The 20,511-nt window shown below is 36.3% G+C and overlaps 1 protein-coding gene across 2 annotated transcripts in view; it reads right to left on the bottom strand.

Annotated features, from left to right (window-relative positions):
* Positions 1-1,740: 1,740 nt before the first annotated feature.
* STRADB (STE20 related adaptor beta) overlaps positions 1,741-20,511 on the bottom strand; it is a 32,665-nt gene continuing 13,894 nt past the window's right edge. For both annotated transcript variants that reach the window (XM_027053507.2, XM_053215561.1), the window contains exons 4-12: positions 13,379-13,478; positions 9,399-9,520; positions 6,971-7,079; positions 5,821-5,944; positions 4,463-4,634; positions 4,062-4,166; positions 3,666-3,910; positions 3,011-3,053; positions 1,741-2,540 (exon numbers count right to left, since the gene is read on the bottom strand). In XM_027053507.2, coding sequence (XP_026909308.1) covers positions 2,406-2,540; positions 3,011-3,053; positions 3,666-3,910; positions 4,062-4,166; positions 4,463-4,634; positions 5,821-5,944; positions 6,971-7,079; positions 9,399-9,520; positions 13,379-13,478 — 1,155 coding nt within the window. In that variant the 3' untranslated portion in view covers positions 1,741-2,405. The remainder of the gene's footprint in view (positions 2,541-3,010; positions 3,054-3,665; positions 3,911-4,061; positions 4,167-4,462; positions 4,635-5,820; positions 5,945-6,970; positions 7,080-9,398; positions 9,521-13,378; positions 13,479-20,511) is intronic.

The raw sequence follows: 20,511 nt of genomic DNA, 5'->3' as shown, positions 1-20,511 counted from the left end.
CCAAGATGAGATTAGACATGTAAGACATTAGACAACAAGGTAGAATGATGACTCCCCTGTCCCCATCCCAAACATATCAACATCTTAATCTCAGGAACCTGTATTTTACCTTACATGGCAAAAGGGACTTTGAAGCTGTGATTAAGAATCTTGAGATGGGGGGAGATTATCTTGGATTTTCTGAGTAGGCCCAATACAATCACAAGAGCCCTCAAAAGAGACAGGCAGAAGGGTCAGTCAGGTGATCACTGAACAGAAGCCAAATAATAATGCTGGTTCGTGAGGCAAAGGCAGGCAGGTAGGTAGTTGCTAGAAGTTGGAAAAAGCAGATTTCTCCCTATGGCCCCTAAAAGGAATGTAGCCCTGTCAACCCATTTGACATTTCTGACTTCTAGAACTGTAAGATAATAAGTTTGTAATATTTTATGCCACTCAGTTTGTGGTAATTTGTTATATCAGAGATAGAAAATTAATACAGCAAGGAGTCTATGGTGCAAAATTTAAGGCAAGTGATCTCAGGGTGATGCTATCAATATCTATTATGATGACTAATTTTATCTGTCAATTTGACTGGGCCACAGGGTGCCCATTTATTTGGTCAAACACTACTCTGGGTATTTCTGTGAGGGAGTTTTTTTGATGAAATTGGCACATAAATCTGTAGACTGAATAAAGAAGATTGCCCTCTTGATGTGGGTGGGCCTCATCAGTTGAAGACCTGAACAGAACAAAAAGGTTGACTAGGCCAACCCTACCCTGAATAAGAGATCATTCCTTCTGCCTAACTGCCTTCAAACAGGGCATCAGCTTTTTCCTGCCTGTGGACTCTGAAACATCAGCTCTTCCTGGGTCTTCAGCCAACCAGTCTTTGAACTGGAACTGCATCATTAATTTTTCTGGGTCTCTAGGTTGCCCATTCATCTTGCAGATCTTGGGACTTGTTAGTCTCCATGATAGTGTAACCAATTCCTTATAATAAATATCCTATTAGTTTTTGTTTCTTGGAGAACTCTGATACACTCACAGGAGATCTGAGAGGCACTGCTTCAGGGCTTCCAGATTCCATCTCTTGCACTAACATCAACTCTCCACCCAGATTCAGAACCTCCTCTATAGTTCCTGTGAGCCTCTCTTACCTGGAGGAAACAGGAGGAGGTTAGTGGAATAACCTATAGCCCCCACAACTACCGGGGCCTGTGATCTCAGGGCCTCAACTGGTACTCATCTCCTTTCCCTCCTCTACCTTGGCAGGTCTTCATGGCTTACTTGATGGAGTAACCTAAACATTCTTGAGGTGATCTGGCCAATAAACCTAAAAAGGTTTGTGTTTCAAATTGTCTATTCATTTTTACATTATTTGTCTCATTGTTTTAATTCTTTAGTCTTAAGACAATCATCTTAATCTTATTTAACATTACAGTAAAAATTATTTTAAGAAAATCCATTAACTAAGGTAGGTCCCAGTTTACCACAAGGAGTACCACATACTCCTTGGGATACATCTCTTTTTTGCTAATAAGGTAAAACCATTAATTAAGATCTCTATGCCCTTAAATGTTGTATCCCCTACCGCAGCAAGAATAGTCCTATAAAGGGTCAGAACATCATCTGCCTCATTGAATAAATTCCAGGTCGTCTCCAATTCTTTACATTATGTAAATAATCTAGGGGCTTCCCTTGGCAACACAAATTAGAATCTGTGTTTTAGCTTTGTCAAATCACAAAGAAAAAACCATAAACTCAATTTAATAAATCTTTATTGAGCTCCCACAGGGTGCATGAATTTAGGATCTATAACTTACATAAGTAGAAAAGTGTCACTTTAGCCTCTTAAAAATGAAAAAAAAAGCACAAATTACAACTTCTTTATCATTTAATGTGAGGCTCAGTTTGATATTTAACAGAATAATATGGGAAGTATAAACATTTTCCCTTCTACCAAAAAAGGGTTTTGATGCCAGGATAAACTAGCCTGTTGGTCTAACAATAGCTGATCAAAAAGGCTAGAGAATCTGGAAGTAAAAAGTGTACTTGGAAGCACTGTCCTCTGAGGGCTCATTCCCCTGAGGGCAACAAAATGCTGAAAAAATTAAATGGCTCAAAACTTAAATTCAAAGATCAAGAAGAGGAATTAGTCACAGCTTGGGGAAAAAAATGAGAACAGAGGACACTAAATGTAACTAGAGTCATAATTCTGAAGTTTTTCTGGAGTTGTAATAGAACTGTGAGTTAACCAAAGAGGATATAAACTCATGCTTCTTTGAACAGAGTGGTTTTAAACAATAGATTCTCCAGTGCAACAATGGTATTTTCAAGTATAATTCTAGTATTTGTACCTAGCAATACAGAAGAAAAGTAGCAGAGAGAAAGTGTCAAGTATCTAGGACATACAGGATTTGGCAGCCCTAGAATTCCCAGTTTGAGTCTTTTTCATCAGGAAAATCACATTCCGGCTCAGTCCAACGTGACACTGGAGACAGTGCTATTGATGGCTTAGGAGGCAACAGTGTAAGTATTGAGTCCTGGCTTTCTTCTTTCATCTGTTAAAGAAACTCAAAGCTATTGGTACATATGTCAGCAATAAATGATTTTTTTAAAAGTCATGTTAAGTGTGTAAAATATTTTTTAGGTATTTTCACTAATAATGCCTTTGATCATCTGAAAACAGGAAGAAATAATAACCAAATAAACTGATTTTTATCAGAATTATTTTTCCCCTTCATCATTTCTAGCCAGTATAAAAAACTGTCTCTAATCAAAATATAAGCTGAGGGTATAGTAACATTTAATGACATTCTGTTTTTTATTTATTTTGTTTTGCAAAATGGAAATATTTTAGAAAGCCTATAATTGAACTACTACAAAAGTTTTCGTATTTTTAACTTTACTTTGGTAAGAAAGTCATTATTAAGAATCCTGGTTACCAAATTGTCCCCTTAAGCTAACAAGATTAAATGAATTTTTAATAGTAACTAAAAATATCTAGACAACAGAAGATATATCAGCTTACCTGTTTGAAGAACACATGGGACAATAAACTGCTTGCAGATGGTCTGATATTTTTTTTAATGTTATAAAAAAAAATAGAACGTCGTATTAGACTGTGTATTTTTAGGTGTAAAAAAGTATTAGAAATTAGATTCAGAGCTATAAAACTCAATACTAAAAAAAGAAAAAGAAATATCAGGAAGCCCAATTCTTTAACCTTGACTAATGGAAAGAATTGAGAGAGAACATTTATGGGGCACTTACTAGTTATAAGGAAGTGTGCTAGGCATTACGGGGCTAAAAAAAGATAAGACACATCTTAAAGTACTAACATTAATGTATAATTATGTAATAATTTACACTATTGTTACACAGAAACAACATTTTTGTACAGCTTGGAGCTTTCTAAAATGTATTAACATAAATACAGTAATTAATGTCCAGAAAGATGAACTGATTTTTACAAGGTGACTTAGGAAATGATACAGCTGAGATTGGAGCCCAAGTCTTCTGACTTCAGTATTATTCCCATTTGCTCATTGCCTCTATTTGCTTTTAGTTTTGATATTTTCTAGATTATAGTTTTTTGATCAAAAGATTGAGAAAAGAGACTTGAAAAGCTTCTATAAAAAATAAAACATGTAAGTTTGATGCTATTTAGAAGTGGCCAATATTACCTTTTCTCAGGATCTTGTTGCAAACAGAGCTGTACCAAGCTAAAGAAGGCAGGAGAGAAAGTTTTTGAGGATGGAGTTTGCAATCTGTCACTATTTACTGTTTGAGTTCCACTGGAGACAAGTACACTTTCTCCAATCCCAGAGTCTACACCTGATCGGGAATTCTTCATTCTGGATTCTGATTGAGGGAAGATACTGACATCCAATGGGCTGTAAGGAGGACCTTTCAGCTTCTGTAACAACATCTAAAAGAAAGAAAAGTTTCTTTCACCCTTTTCAGGGAAAATGTTAAAACAATAATAAAGATTCTAACAGCAAAGACATTTTAACAGAAATTATCTAGAATATAAGGGATCTTATGAAGGGAAATTAGTTTGGGATTTTAGTAGCATTTACCTGAGTCCTATGCATGTCCTGGAAAGGTACCTTCCCACTGGCCAATTCACATGCTGTAATCCCAACACTGTAAATATCTGACTTTACATTATATCCATGTAAATCCTGTAGAACAATTAATTTGAAGTCCTTTAGTGAAAATAAAATACAAAGTTATATATCTGTGTTTTTTTGAGAAAGGATGTTGAACAATGGAAAAAACTCATTAGGTGAGAAATCAAGATATACCTAATATATGGTATATACATTTTAAAATCCCTAACAATAATTTTGACAAGAAAGAGGAAAAGTCTTGCAGTAGGCTATTCACCAAGCCAAATCTAAGGGCACAATTGTCCTTTAGTCAAGCTCAGAAGACACTCAAGATGCACAGACAACCCAATGCAAAGGCCACACCTGACCTGTCTCAGTAGTTCTGGGCTCAGCCACGGCTGCACTGATGTGCTGAACTGTGGGAAATCATACACAGCCCTATGCCTCTGTCCATGCTTAACCAAACTATGCAGGTGGGACAGGCCAGAGAGGGTCACTAGGCCATCACCAGAAATGAGGATATGGCTGGCTTTAATACTCCTAGAACAAAAAGAAACAATCCTAAATACTAGGAAATTGGCCAATGAAGAATAAAAATCTGGTCAGAACAAATCCATGTATTCTCTTGGAAATTAAATACTCTTTATAAAACAGCACGCTTATATGTAAGTGTGCTTATACACACACATATACATATATACATACACACATATAAAATATTCAGGGAATTAGGAATCCTTTCAACTATTTAATGTAGCATTAGAACAAGGGAAAATACAACTGACAGCTACATGTTTGGAAGTGATAATATTTTTTTTCAAACTTGGAATGGAATCACATTACTAATTTCACTATTTTAGGATACTGCTGTAAAATACCCAAGGAGAAGTCTAAAAAAATCAAGTAATATTTGAAGCATAAAGTTAGAATATAAAGTTAAATGCAGCATTATCCAATAAAAGGCAGCCTCCCCTGGTATTAACATCATTTATAAATATATGTCTTACATAAAAATTTCTTTTTTCAAATAAATTGTAAAAGAGCCTTGTTCAGTAAAATACTGAATTTGGAAACTAAGGGAGTCTGGTTAACTGTAGTAAAACCTTGATTAATTAGAATACGGTCTGTTAGAACTCACAGTTAACCAGAATGTTCCTAAAAATGAATAGTAAGAAAACAAGCTTTAAAGAGACTGAAACGAACTTTAAAAATAATTTAAAAAGAAAAACGTCCCAGTATATCTTAAAACAGCATTGTTTTTAATGTTCAGTCAATTAGTTCTGCATCTATAGTTTAAAAACAAGAGAACTGATACTTAGCATGATAATCTCAAAGTGCTACAACATATTTAAGAAATTAACGAAAGGTTTAGTTCCAATTTGTACGTAAATTTGTAAATATGACATAGAGCTATAAAGCAGATAAAGCAGCTCTTTATATGCTTAAGAAAAACAAACAAAAGAGACAGCAAGGATCCCATTACATAGAGTTTATACTCCACCAGGAAAGGCTCTCCACCAGAACACTAAGCACAGCATTTGGCAAAGAGGATGTGGTGTGAACATTTTTGGTGAATGACCATAAAATGTAATAAGCATTTACTACTACTGGCCCCTTCCTCTCTCAATTTTCACTTATGAGTTTCCTATCTCTCCTAACACTCAACTGCTCCTTCCTAAAAGCTCCTTAAATGATTTCATTCTTTAAAATACAAATAAATAAATACCTGTGAATGCAGCCATTTTGGTGCAGATAGCTCAACCCTCTCACTGCTCCAAAGAGAATGTTTCTTATTAAAGTTTCACTCATTCCTTCAGGAAAGTAAGTCTTCAAGAGCTGACTTGCTGAACCTGAAAGAAACACCTGAAATCTTTAACTGAACATTGGTTTTGCTTGTAGCTATGTTTTAAATGTTCTTTTCAACTATAAATACACACACACACACACCTGTTTTAGAGTCTACCTACTTTCCTATGCAAAGGTAGTTTTCCTTCAAGAATCTTTAAAAAGACTTTTCTAATGATACTCTAGAGATTAGAAAAGAGAATTAACAATTTTCAGTATTACTTAAAAAAATACTGTATTTATATATTTTTAGACCCAGAGGCAATTTATCAAAGTTATCCTAAAGATCAAAGCTCTAACTCTTAAATACAGAGAACAAACTGAGGGTTGATGGGGGGGTGGAAGAGGGGAAAATGGGTGATGGGCATTGAGGACGGCACTTGTTGGGATGAGCACTAGGTGTTTTATGTGAGCGATGAATCATGGGAATCTACCCCCAAAAACAAGAGCACACTGTATACACTGTATGTTAGCCAACTTGACAATAAATTATATTTTAAAAAATAAAAAATAAAAATAAAAGCTCTAGAATCCATTTGTTTATTTGTGCAATATAATTATTGAACACTTTATGCAAGGAACTGTATGAGCACCAAAATGAAAAATACATACATGATCCTGCCCTCAAGAAGCTGAAGTACAGTGAAAGGAGAAGACAGGTACACACACAGATGTTTATACTATAATAAAGTAAGTTTACAATGAGAGAAATAGGGACAGAGATGGTGTGCACAGGTGAAAAAACATTCTGCTTAAAGACTTATAGTGGCTCTCCATTGACAGAAGGGCAGGGAACTGAAGGGAAGAGAGAGCTTGTTCAAAGGCACACACTTCTTGGAGAAGCAGTAGTAGTTTCATTGATCATCAGGTCAACATGAACCAGATATAGAAATTTATCACGAAATCTAGAATTGGCCACCAGATTTATAAATTAAAAGTAGTGAATCATAAATCTAAGATCCTACTCATCCTTATAAGTATGGCTTCCACGCTAAACTCTGAGTTATTTTATGTAAGACAAGTTTTCTTACCATAGGCCATAAATGGAGAAATAACCCAAAGCCAGCTGCCAACAGTGAAAACAGTCCAATAGGTTGTAATATTGGGGTGCCGGAAAAAGTGGGACAAAATCACTGCTTTCTAGGATAAACACACAAGAGACAAGACATTTAAAACAACTTGTTTTTGCCTTGTGATGAAAATAACAGTAGAGGTGGCAGCTAACACTCAGCAGAATTTATTGATACCAAGCACTGTTCTTGGTGCTACCATTTCTTTAAATCTCACCAACAAGACATTAAGTATGTCATATGATCATTCCTATTTTACAAGAGAGAAATAGGAAATAAGAAACGTAGAAATAAGTTAGAAAACTTGTCCGAGAGCATATAATCAACAAAAGAAATAGAAGTGAGATGTGACCTCAGTCTGACTTCTGAGGTCATACTCTCAACATCTATACTATGTTCTTAAAATAGAAACATTTAAAAATACATAAAACTGTGAAGATAATCACTTCTAACACTAAATCTCAGAGAGAACCACTGTTAACATTTCAGCATAATTTCTTTCAATCTTTTTTTCTGTGCAATATACATGTGCACATGTAAATACTTTAAAAATAAGGACAATATCAAAAAATGCTTTCCCTCTTTATATCAAAAATGATTAGTGACACAGCATAGATGGAGATGAAGTGTATTATTTTAAGTGAAATAAGTCAGTGAAAGACAAATACCATATGATTTCACTCATGTAGAATTAAAGAAACAAAGCACATTAACATAGGGGAAGGGGTAAAAAAAAGAGAGGGAGACAAACTCTCAGCTATAGAGACTCTTAACTATAGAGAACTGAGGGTTGATGGAGGGGAGGGGTGGGCTAAATGGGCAATGGGCATTAAGGAGGACACTTGTGATGAGCACTGGCTGTTATATATATGAGATGAACCACTAAATTCTACACCTGAAACCAATATGACACCATATGTTAACTAGAATTTATGTTCTTTAATGCTTATTTATTTTTGAGAGAAAGAGCACGAGCAGGGGAGAGGAAGAGAGAGAGGGAGACACAGAATCTGAAGCAGGCTCCAGGCTCCAAGGTGTCAGCACAGAGCCCAGAACAGGGCTCGAACCCACAAATCATGAGATCATGACCTGAGCTGAAGTCAGATGCTTAACCGACTGGGCTGCCCAGGCGCCCTAGTTAACTAACTAGAATTTAAATAAAAACTTGAAATTAGTGCCACTCTGGAAAACAGTATGGCAGCTCCTCAAAAAACTAAAAATAGAACTACCCTATGACCCAGCAATTGCACTACTATTTATCCAAACGATACAAAAATGCTGATTTGAAGGGGCACATGCACCTCAATGCTTATAGCAGAGCTTTCAACAATAGCCAAATTATGGAAAGAGCCCAAATGTCTGACTGATGAATAAAGAAGATGTGGTGTGTGTGTGTATATATATATATACATTTATATGTATATATACACAACATACATACATAAACACACACACACACACACACACTTGCTCTTTCAAAAATTTTAATTTCAACAAATATGCAGAGGTGCCTGGGTACACACACACACAACGGAATACTACTTGGCAGTCAAAAAGAATGAAATCTTGTCATTTGCAACAATGTGGATGGAACTGGAGAGAATTATGATAAGTGAAAGAAATCAGTCAGAAAAAGACAAATATATGATTTCATTCATATGTGGAATTTAAGAAACACAACAAATGAACATAGGGGAAGGGAAGGACAAATAAGATAAAAACAGAGAGGGAGGCAAACCATAAGAGACTCTTAAATATAGAGAACTGAGGGTTGCTGAAGGGGAGGTAGGTGGAGATGGGCCAAATGGGTGATGAGCTTTAAGGAGGGCACTTATTGGGATGAGCACTGGATGTTATATGTAAGTGATGAATCACTGGGTTCTACTCCTGAAACCAGTACTACACTGTATGTTAACTAACTTGAATTTAAATAAATTTGAAAAATTTTTTTTAATTTGAAATTGAAAAAAAATTAGTGACAATGAAAATGGTATTATAATATTCCTAAAATGCAATTCTGTTAAAATTTATTCATTCAGAAGTTAATTTTACTTACCTGGATGAAAAGGAAACTGTATGCTTTTGTTTTTTCTATTTCCTCATTTGACTATTTGTGATTGGACTAAGATTATTGTAAATCTCCAGACCAGCATTTTGAATATGATATTCGTTTGAAGGAATTTACAGTAATTACCAAAGTTTGAATATATTTGTTCTTCTGTGGATCTGGATTCCAAGTATTCCTTCCAATTCTGTACTTGCATATTCATTAGAAGAAAGAAATCTAACTTCCTCTAACAGAAAGAAATATTAATTTGGTAAAAAAAATTCTTACAGATGTAATCTCCTCAAATAGACATTAAATAAATCATTTTTTTCATTTTGTTACCTGTAAAGCTTTCAGGCGTTCATCAGTGCAGTTTTCCAGATTTGTAATTTTTATAGTCACCAGTGTTCCTGTAGGAGTATGCCGGGCAAGATGAACAGAAGTCAAGTTGTCAAATCCTCTTCCTACAGTCAGATGTAAAACTCATGTTAGTAACCAAAGAAGAAAAAAACTGACAATTTGGACATCAAAATTTAAAACTGCTCTTCAAGAAAATACTGTTAAGAAAACGAAAAGATAAGCCACTGACTGAAAGTATTAACTATGCTTACATCCAGTATATATACAAAATTCTTACAATTCTATACCAACAGAATTTTTACAATTCTATACAAACTTATACTAAATTTTAAAATATGCATAAGATTTGGGGTGTCTGGGTGGCTCAGTTGGTTAAGTGTCAGACTCTTGATTTCAGCTCAGGTTATGATCTCACGGTCTTTTTAAAAAAAATTTTTTTTAATGTTTATTTATTTTTGAGAGAGATGGAGACAGAATGCGAGTGGGTTAGGGGTAGAGAGAGAGGGAGACATAGAATCCAAAGCAGACTCCAGGCTCTGAGCTGTCAGCACAGAGCCCAACGCAGGGTTCAAACTCACGAGCTGCAAGATCGTGACCTGAGCCGAAGTCAGATGCTCAACTGACTGAGCCACCCAGGCACCCTATGATCTCACAGTCTTGAGACTGAGCCTTATGTTGGGCTCTGCGCTGAGTGTGGAGCCTGCTTAAGATTCTCTTTACCTGCCCCTTCTCTGTGCTCACTCACTTGCTCTTTCAAAAATTGTATTTTAATTTCAACAAATATGCAGAGGTGCCTGGGTGGCTCAGTTGGTTAAGCATCTGACTCTTGATTTCAGCTCAGGTCACAATCTCATGGTTTGTGGGTTCGAGCCCCGTGTTGGCCTCTGTGCTCACAGTGTGGAGTCTACTTGGGATTCTCTCTCTCTCTCTCTCTCTCTCTCTCTCTCTGTCCCCTCCCCCTCGTGAGCACACACTCTCTCAAAATAAACTTAAAAAAATCTTAAATAAATAAAAATATTCAGATGATTAAATAGGCAATCCACAAAAAAAGATATAGGAATGTCCAATAAACACATGAAAAGATGCTCAAGATAGAGAAATGCAAATAAAAAACCACAATGATACACCATTACATATCTGTTATAATGGCTAAAATTGTGACCTGATAAACAAATTATGACAAATTCAAACAACAGGATACAATCAGCAATTCCTACACCACTGATGTCATTTCTGTCACATAAATGGTATCATAAAGAGTACAGTCTTTTGTGTCTAGTTTCTTTTACTTAGCATAATGCTTTTGAGTTTGTTCCATGTTGTTTTAATAGCTTCTTTCATTGCTGAGTAATAATCCATTACTATGGACAAGTCACAATTTATTTATCCATTCATAAGTTGATAAATATTTGGGTTGTTTTCAGTTTTTGGTGACTATTAAGCTGCGAAAACATTCTTTAAGTAGACATATGCTTTCATTTCTCTTTGGCAGATACTGGCAAGTGGGATTGCTGGGTCACCTATATTTAACCTTATAAGAAGTTGCAAAACTGGTTTTAAAAGTGGATGAACCATTTTTAATCCCATTTAATCCCATTTTTAATAAGAGCTATAGCTGCTTGACATACTCAACAGCATTTGGTATCATCAGTTTTTAAAATATAAAACACCTGGAGTGGCACCTATCAATAGGCATCTAATAAATGTTAGTTCCTCTCTCTTTCCACAGTCACCAAATTCTGCCACTTATCTTTGAAATGAAGTTAACCACAAATTCATCCCTTTCACTCCAGTGTCAGCATGACTGCCTTAGTTCAAGTCCTGTCCTCCTTTGCTGGTCAAATGTGGTGACTTCCTTATCATGTTCTACACTCTCAACTAAGACATGCTCCCAAATTACTGGGGGATCTACTTCAAAAGCCTATACGTAGGTCCAATTCACCAGAAATTTTGATTCGTTAGGTCTGTGATGGGATATAGGCATTGCAATTTTTAAAGACTCAGGTGATAGGGATGATACTTCCAGTTGTAAATCACTGTCTACATCTTCCAGACTGCTGCCTGGAATTGCTGCCAGTTTTCCCTCTAGAACTCAGCATTTTATCACTAGAAGAGTACTACCGTGCAGCACCTGAGACCTTAGACCCTCCAGTCAGAAAGGTTTGCTTTAAAATCACTAGTTGTAGGATTGCTACTTGAATTCTCAGAGGCTCAGCATCTTCATCAGCCAAATAGGAGTGGTAAAAGGCTGACATGAAAAACTACACATGAAATGTTCAGCTCAGTGCCTGTTAGACAGTATTATTACCATTGTCACTGTTCCACAATGTATCTCAAGCACAGAGGGAATAAATTCCAAACTTGTGGCTTAAATGCTTTGAGCAATGAAGTGGGTAAGTTGTGAGGGATGAGAGTCTGAACTTGTAAATACACCATATGAGGTCTTTCACAGGTGTTCCAAACCTCCCTTTCTAGATTTGTCTCCGACCACTACCTACTCTTGTAGGCAACAAGTGGGGGGTTGTTTAGGTTCCCCACTAACCATTCTTCCTCAGTCATCTACTGAAGTAATTCTGTTTTTACCTTTTTTGAATTGACATCATCTGAATGTCCATTCTAATTTGGGGGCATTTTCCACTAGTGCTATTTTAGGAAAGGTCAGATCCTTATTTGCTCTTGGCTTCCTTGACCCTGCCATGTGAACATCAATGACCTATGCTTAGCTAACTAAAGGATGGAGTTAGTGACAAACAGAAGCAGAGGCAGTCAGAACTTCCTGCAGTGGGTTCCACTGTCTGGGATATAAGTACTCTAACAGGTAATACACTAACTAGGCTGTTCCTAGGCCATGGCCCTGGCTCTGGTTCTAGTTATGCAGCTTCGCTTAGCTTCTTCCAAGTCTATCTCTCTAGCCAATAATTCTGTCAGTTAGCAATATTGTTCAAAAAATTCCTCTCTTAAGTTAGTCAGGATTGTTTTCTGTTGTTTGTAACAAAAACCCTGACTAGAACATTCAGCAAATTTTTCCTCATTTTTCAGAATCCAGCTCATTTTTGCGATCTTTCTTGCGACTTTCACAGTAGTCAAGATGGATGGTCAGATGTTTCATCTTTTCTGTTCCTGTAATACTTAACACATCTCTACTTCAGTACTCTCTAGTACATAAACAAGGCTATCTTATGTGTTCAACTTCCCAGAAAGAATATGGATTCCTCAAGTGTTTTACATGGTTTTATATCCCTAGCATCTAACAGAGTATCTGTTTGCAATGTTTAATAGATGTTTCTGAATATTCACCGCAAAAATTTCACATGTATATGGCTATAAACAATAATTCATCTTGTTCCAAACTTAACTGAGAAAGGTGTTTACTATAAATGGGGTTTTAGGTAAGTTTTTGTTTTGTCTTGTTTTGTTTTTGAAAGAGAGTGCATGCAGGTGTGACTAGGGGAGGGGTATCAGCAGAGGGGGAGAGAGAGAATCTTAAGCAGATTCCATGCCCAGTGTGGAGCCCAACCTGGGGCTCAATCTCATGAACTGTGAGATCATGACCTGAGCTGAAATCTGAGCCATTAAGGTGACCCTAGGTAAGTTTTTAAGTTAAAAGAAACTTGGTTAAAAGATTGTGACTAAAAAGATTTACATGATTTTTCATTCCCAGTATAAATTATAGACATAAAATCAGAAGATTCCTACAATAAAGACACAAATAATATTTAGATTACTTAGTGTCTTCCTTCTCTAAAAATACTTGAGTGAAAAAGTAAAAATTCTAGAAAGTAATCTTGAAAATTGGGGCTGCTATTTTAGGGAAGACATAAAATTAATAGATCCATCTGACTGACACAATTAACATGTAGCCTTATTAACATAGGTGACAACAGAGAAAGACCCACTCACAAAATAATCTTTGTGCCATCAATTTCATTTCTAACAATGAAGGATCAATTCAGGATAATTACCAATTTCCACTTGGAGTTCATAGTGAGAAACATTGGTGGAACAGATCACATCCTTGGCTCTAGTGGATGAAGGCAACTGGGAAAAGGGTAGCTCATCAACCTGCATTGTTTTAAAAAGAGGAAAACAAAATAAACTTTTTTGGTTCCCCATTTTAGTCCCCTACCCTAATATAAAATACTGATATTTTAGTTTCAAACACAATGCTCATTAGGAAAGCACTGGAGGGTGGCTTAAGACACTGTTTCAAAATCTAAGAAGAGTTTACAATTGCTAATAAGTGGTTAGTTAAAAAGCCATCAGCACGTAAAGGGGGACAGGGTGGGAAAAGCAGATTTATAGGTAGCAAAGAATAGTTTCCTGCACAATTTCCAGTAAGCACTTTTACGAATTGCTAGAAATGGCTGTTAATTCCTGAGGTTATCTAATAAACACATCAAGGGTAGAAATGCAGGGACCTGTCCAGAATATTCTATACTTTTACTCTTGCTTCAAGTGGTTGCCAGTTGTATCTATTACACATACAGGTACCTGACTCAGCTAGTGGAGGTATTAACAATTCAAGGAAAAATTTCCACATTGCAGCCTATTAAAATTGCTGAAGTTTTTCACAAGATTGAATAAATCAGAAGGGAGATCAGAAAGAAAAATAAACCCCAAGAGTTGGAAGAATAGGGTACAGACTTCCCGAATACCAATATGAGGTCTCATGGGGGTGCTTTAGGGTCAGAGTTCTAGGTTTGCACCAGATCCCAGTGGCAGTGAAAATGACATGCACACAGAAGAGAGAAGAGGCCAATACCACTCATGTCATATGATAGCGAAGAGGACCTCCCAAAAGACACAGTACTCCAAAAGACACTTGGAAGGATTTACAGGCATTGGTAGGTGGCAACAATTTTATTACTGCCTCCAAGATAGAGATAAGGAAATGTGGGATTAGAAATGATATTACTGTGTGTTAGGAATTGTACTGACCACTTTTTACATCCTTGATTCTACATGTTCCCTAAACTTCTAAAAGAGCACAAAAAATATAATTATAAGCTCACAGCTAAAGATGAATAAAGGTGAATACTGTTCAAGAGGAGTGAAAGACTAAAATTAGAATTAATCCTAATGAAGAAAAAAAATCTAAATAAATCAATTTTATTTCATTGTAACAGGTAACCTTCAAATAAACTCAGATTTAAAGAACACAAATAAGAGATAGAAAAACATATAACAATTTTTTTTAATTTTAAAGTAATAACCTGTAAGCCTGTCAGGAAGGCTAGATCACAGAATAAACTAAATAAACTAAAGCTTACAGTTCACTGCTTGAAAAAAAATGGCAATAGGCTACCAGATAATGGACTAAAATCAGGCTAATCAACCTTTTCTTTGCTTCCATCTCATTGATTAAGGAAATAGTCTTCTTTAAAATAGAAGGGGCACATGTGTTATAAATAAGTAGCTGAAGTCTAAAACTGTTTTAAATAAGTTCAAAGCTACAGGCCAGACATAATTAGATCTAGGATACTAAGTGTGCAAATATAGTAAAACTATTCTGAAGAAATAGCCTTCCTGGATAGAGTATTCTTGGTTTCAGAATAGAAGAGATAAAGAGTTTCGCAAACAAAAGATAAAGGAATTTATCACCACTAAACCAGCATTACAAGAAATGTTAAAGGGTATTCTTTCAGTGGAAAGGAAAGACCATAAGCAGGAGTAAAAAAAAAAAAAGGAGGCACAAATGCAGTAAAATTAACTATATCTATAAAAATTAGTTAAAGGACTCACAAAATAAAAAAGATGCAAATTATAAGACCAAATACATAAAAGGTAGGGGTGAGAAGAGTGAAAATTTACTGCTTTTAGGAAGGATTCAAATTTAAGCGAGCATCAACTTAATATAGACTGCTATATATAAACCTAACAGTAACCACAAATCAAAAACCTATAATAAATAAGCAAAAAATAAAGGAATCTAACCATATAAAAAGAGCCATCAAACCATGAAAAAAAGCACAAGAACAGAGAACCATGAAATCAACAGTGAAACAAGTAACAAAATGGCAAAAAGTACATACTTACCAGTAATTACTTTGAATGTAAATGGGTTAACACTACAATCAAAAGACATAGGGTAGACAGGAGAGTTTTGCAGGGCCTCAGTTCCAGCGGAGGTGGTGACAGGTATCATTTCACAAGCAGACCAGAGTACACCTAGTTAAAAGTTGCCACATTCAGGCCAGAGACCAAACACTGCCCATACTAGGCAAGGAGAACCTCTGCAGATGACTGTCTTGAAGAATAGAGCAGCCAGAACACAACAGCAGAGCACATGAAGCACATACTCGAGACATTTCCTGAAGTGGCAGGCCCTCGGCACTACGTGACCTCTTGTTCATGGCCATTACTTTAGGAGCAGGAGACATAACTTGCTTTTCTAACACACATGAGCAGGCAGAGATTTAGACAAAATGACAGTGGAATTTTTTCCAAATGAAAGAACAAGGTAAGGCCACAGCCAGAAACCTAAGCAAAACTGATATAAGTAACATGACTGATGGAAAATTTAAAGCAACTCTCATAAGGATATTCACTAGGCTTGAGGAAAGAGTGGAATACAAGAGTGAGACATCAGAGATGAAGAGTATAATCATCAAGATTTGAAACATGCTTGATGCACAATGAACACGAAGCTAGAAGAAGCAGAAAAACAAATTAACGACACAGAAGACAAAGTAATGGAAAACAATGTAAACAAAAGAGAGAAAGAATTATGTAATATGAGAATAGACTTAGGGAACTCAGTGACTCCACCAAATGGACTAACATTTATATTATAAGAATCCCAGAAGAAGGAGATATAGAAATGGGCATGAAATTTATTTGAAAAAATAATAGCTGAAAACTTTCCTAATCTGGGAAGGGAAATGGACATCCAGATCCAGAAAGCAGAGAATTCCCATCAAAATCAACAAAAGTTGGCCAACACCAACACATTGTAATTAACTTTGCAAAATACAGTGATTAAGAAAAAAATCTTAAAAGCAGCAAGACAAGGGAAGTCAGTAACTTACAAGGGAACACTCATAAGGCTAGCAGGAGATTTTTCAACAGAAACTTTTCAGGCCAGAAGGGAGTGGCATGATATATTCAAAGTGCTAAATGGGAAAAATGTGCAGCCAAAAATACTGTATCCAGCAAAGCTATAATTCACAATAGAAGGAGAGATAGAGTTTCCCAGACAAAGACTAAAGAGGTTCGCAACCACCCTCTTGCACTGTTGGTGGGAATGCAAACTGGTGTAGCCGCTCTGGAAAACAGTGTGGAGGTTCCTCAAAAAATTAAAAATACAACTACCCTACAATCCAGCAAGAACACTACTGGGATCTGTCCAAAGGATACAGGAGTACTGATTCACAGGGGCATATGTACCCCAGTGTTTACAGCAGCACTTTCAAAAGAGCCAAATTATGGAAAGAGCCTAAATGTCCATCAACTGATGGATAAAGAAGACTTTTTTTTTTTTTGCAGAGCCCCCTTCATTTTATTTTTTTTTCAATATATGAAATTCATTGTCAAATTGGTTTCCATACAACACCCAGTGCTCATCCCAAAAGGTGCCCTCCTCAATACCCATCACCCACCCTCCCTTCCCTCCCACCCCCCATCAACCCTCAGTTTGTTCTCAGTTTTTAACAGTCTCCTATGCTTTGGCTCTCTCCCACTCTAACCTCTTTTTTTTTTCCTTCCCCTCCCCCATGGGTTTCTGTTAAGTTTCTCAGGATCCACATAAGAGTGAAATCATATGGTATCTGTCTTTCTCTGTATGGCTTATTTCACTTAGCATCACACTCTCCAGTTCCATCCACGTTGCTACAAAGGGCCATATTTCGTTCTTTCTCATTGCCCTGTAGTACTCCATTGTGTATATAAACCACAATTTCTTTATCCATTCATCAGTTGATGGACATTTAGGCTCTTTCCATCATTTGGCTATTGTTGAGACTGCTGCTATAAACATTGGGGTACAAGTGCCCCTATGCATCAGTACTCCTGTATCCCTTGGGTAAATTACTAGCAGTGCTATTGCTGGGTCATAGGGTAGGTCTATTTTTAATTTTTTCAGGAACCTCCACACTGTTTTCCAGAGTGGCTGCACCAGTTTGCATTCCCGCCAACAGTGCAAGAGGGTTCCCATTTCTCCACATCCTCTCCAGCATCTATAGTCTCCTGATTTGTTCATTTTGGCCACTCTGACTGGCGTGAGGTGATATCTGAGTGTGGTTTTGATTTGTATTTCCCTGATAAGGAGCAATGTTGAGCATCTTTTCATGTGCCTGTTGGCCATCCAGATGTAGAAGACGTGGTTTATATATATAATACTATTTGCCAATGAGAAAGAATGAAATCATGCAATTTGCAGCAATGTGGATGGAACTGGAAGGCATTATACTAAGCGAAATAAGTCAGTCAGAGAAAGATAGATATATATTTTCACTCATGTGTGGAATTTGAGAAACTTAACAGAAGACCATGGGGGACAGGAAGGGGAAAAAATAGTTACAGACAGAAGCGGGGGAGGCAAACCATAAGACACTCTTAAATACATAGAACAAATTGAGGGTTGATGGAGAGGTGAGGGAGAGGGGAATATGGGTGATGGGCACTGAGGAAGGCAGTTGTTTGGATGAGCACTGGGTGTTGTATATAAGCGATGAACCATGGGAATCTACCCCTAAAACCAAGAGCACACTGTACATACTGTATGTTAGCCAATTTGACAATAAATTATATTAAAAAAATAAAGTAAAATACAACCTCCAAAAAAAAAAAAGGGGGTTTATGGCTACTAAACCAGCCCTACCAGAAGTATTAAAGGGGACTCTTTGAGTGGAGTTGAGGGGAGACCAAAAGTGATGGTATAAAGATAAGAAACACAAAAGAAGTAAAAATGAGTATCTCTGGGAAAAAATCAAAGAACTCACGCACACACACACACACAAAGAATATAAAATAACACATACCTAAAATGAGGGGAGGAGAGGAAAAAAGAATGGGTTCACACTTAAATGACCAGCAACTTAATATACATGCTATATGAAGAAGAGGTTATAAACAAACCTAATGGTAACCATAAATCAGAAACCACATATATGGGCATTTGGGTGGCTCAGTTGCTTGAGCATCTGACTTGATTTCAGCTCAGATTATGGTCTGACGGTTCATGGGTTTGAGCCCCATGCTGGGCTCCACACTGACAACATGGAGCCTGCTTGGGATTCTCTCTCTCCTCCTATCTCTACTTCTCTCTCTCTCACTCTCTCAAAAATAAACATTTATTTAGATATTATTTTTTTTAATGTTTATTTAGTTTTGAAGGAGAGAGAGACAGAGAGTGAGTGAGGGAGGGACAGAGAGAGGTAGACACAGAATCTGAAGCAGGCTCCAAGCTCTGAGCTGTCAATGCAGAACCAGACACGGGGCCTGAACTCATGAAGTATGAGATCATGACCTGAGCCAAAGTCAGACGTCCAACTGACTGAGCCACCAAGGTGCCCCCAAAAATAAACATTTAAAAAAAAACCCACAAATAAATAAGCAAAGAATAAAGAAAAGACTTCTAATGTATCACTACAGAAAATCAGCAAACGTGAAAAAGACAAGTAAGGATCAGAGGAAAGCTCCAGAAACAACCACAAAACAAGTAACAAAATAGCAATAAATTTATATCTATCAATAATTACTTTGAATGTAAATGGACTAAACATTCCAATCAAAAAATATAGGGTGTCAGGAGGGATAAGAAAACAAGACCCACCTTGCTGCCTGTAAGAGAAGAATTTTAGACCTAGAGTCACATGCAGAGTGAAAGTGAGGGGTTGGAGAAACATTTATTATGCAAATGGCTATCAAAAGAAAGCCAGAGTACCAATACATGTATTAGACAAAGTAGACTTTAGAACAAAGACTCTAAGGGGACAAAGAAGGATTCTACATAATAACATAAGGGATACTCCAACAAGAAAATATAACAATTGTAAATGTTTATGCACCCATATGGAAGCACCCAAATACATAAAACAATTATTAACAAACATAAAGGAACGAATCAATAATAATACAGTAACAGTAGAGGACTTTAACTCCCCAATAACATCAGTGGACAGATCATCTAACAGAAAATAAATAAGGAAACAATGACTTTGAATGACACGCTGGACAGAGGGATTTACCAGATATATTCAGAACAATCCATCCTCAGACAGCAGAATATGCATTCTTTTCAAGTGTACATGGAACATTCTCCAGAAGACATCACATAATAGGCCACAAAATAAGTGTCAACAAATTCAATAATATCAAAGACACATCATGCACCTTTTCTAACCACAATTGTATGAAACAAGAAGTATAAGAAAGAACACAAATATATGGAGGTTAAATAACATGGTACTAAACAATGAGTGGTACTAAACAATGAATTCTTTATTGAATTCTTTCAATAAAGAAATCAAGGAGGAAATAAAAATATACATGGAGACAAATGAAAATGCAAACATAAAAATTTTGGGGATACATCAACAGTGGCCTGAGAGGGAAGTTTATAGCAATACAGGTCTGCCTCAAGAAGCAAAAAAAATTCTCAAATAATGTAACCTTACACTTAAAGGAGCTAAAAGAAAAAGAAGAAGAAGAAGGAGGAGGAGGAGGAGGAGGAGAAGAAAAAAACAACCCAAACCTAACAGAAGGAAGGAAAGATTAGTATAGAAATAAATGATATAGAAACAAAAACAATAGAACAATGAAACCAGGAGCTGGTTCTTTGAAAAGTCAACAAAAATAAACCTTTAGTCAGATTTATCAAAAAGAAAAGAGAAAGGTCCCAAATAATAAAATCACAAATGAGAGAGTAGACATGACAACCAACATCAAAGAAATACAATTATAGGAGGATATTATGAAAAGCTATATGACAACAAATTGAACAACCTAGAAGAAATGGATAAATTCCTAGAAACAAATAAATTACCAAAATTGAAATCAGGAAGAAACAGAAAATTTGAGCAGATCGATTACCAGCAAAGCAACTGAATCAGTAATCAAAAAACTCTCAACCAAAGTCCAGGGCCAGACGGCTTCA

Source organism: Acinonyx jubatus, chromosome C1 (assembly GCF_027475565.1).
Source record: "Acinonyx jubatus isolate Ajub_Pintada_27869175 chromosome C1, VMU_Ajub_asm_v1.0, whole genome shotgun sequence".
Taxonomy (NCBI): Eukaryota; Metazoa; Chordata; class Mammalia; order Carnivora; family Felidae; genus Acinonyx; species Acinonyx jubatus.
This window is presented reverse-complemented; position numbering and strand designations above follow the sequence as displayed.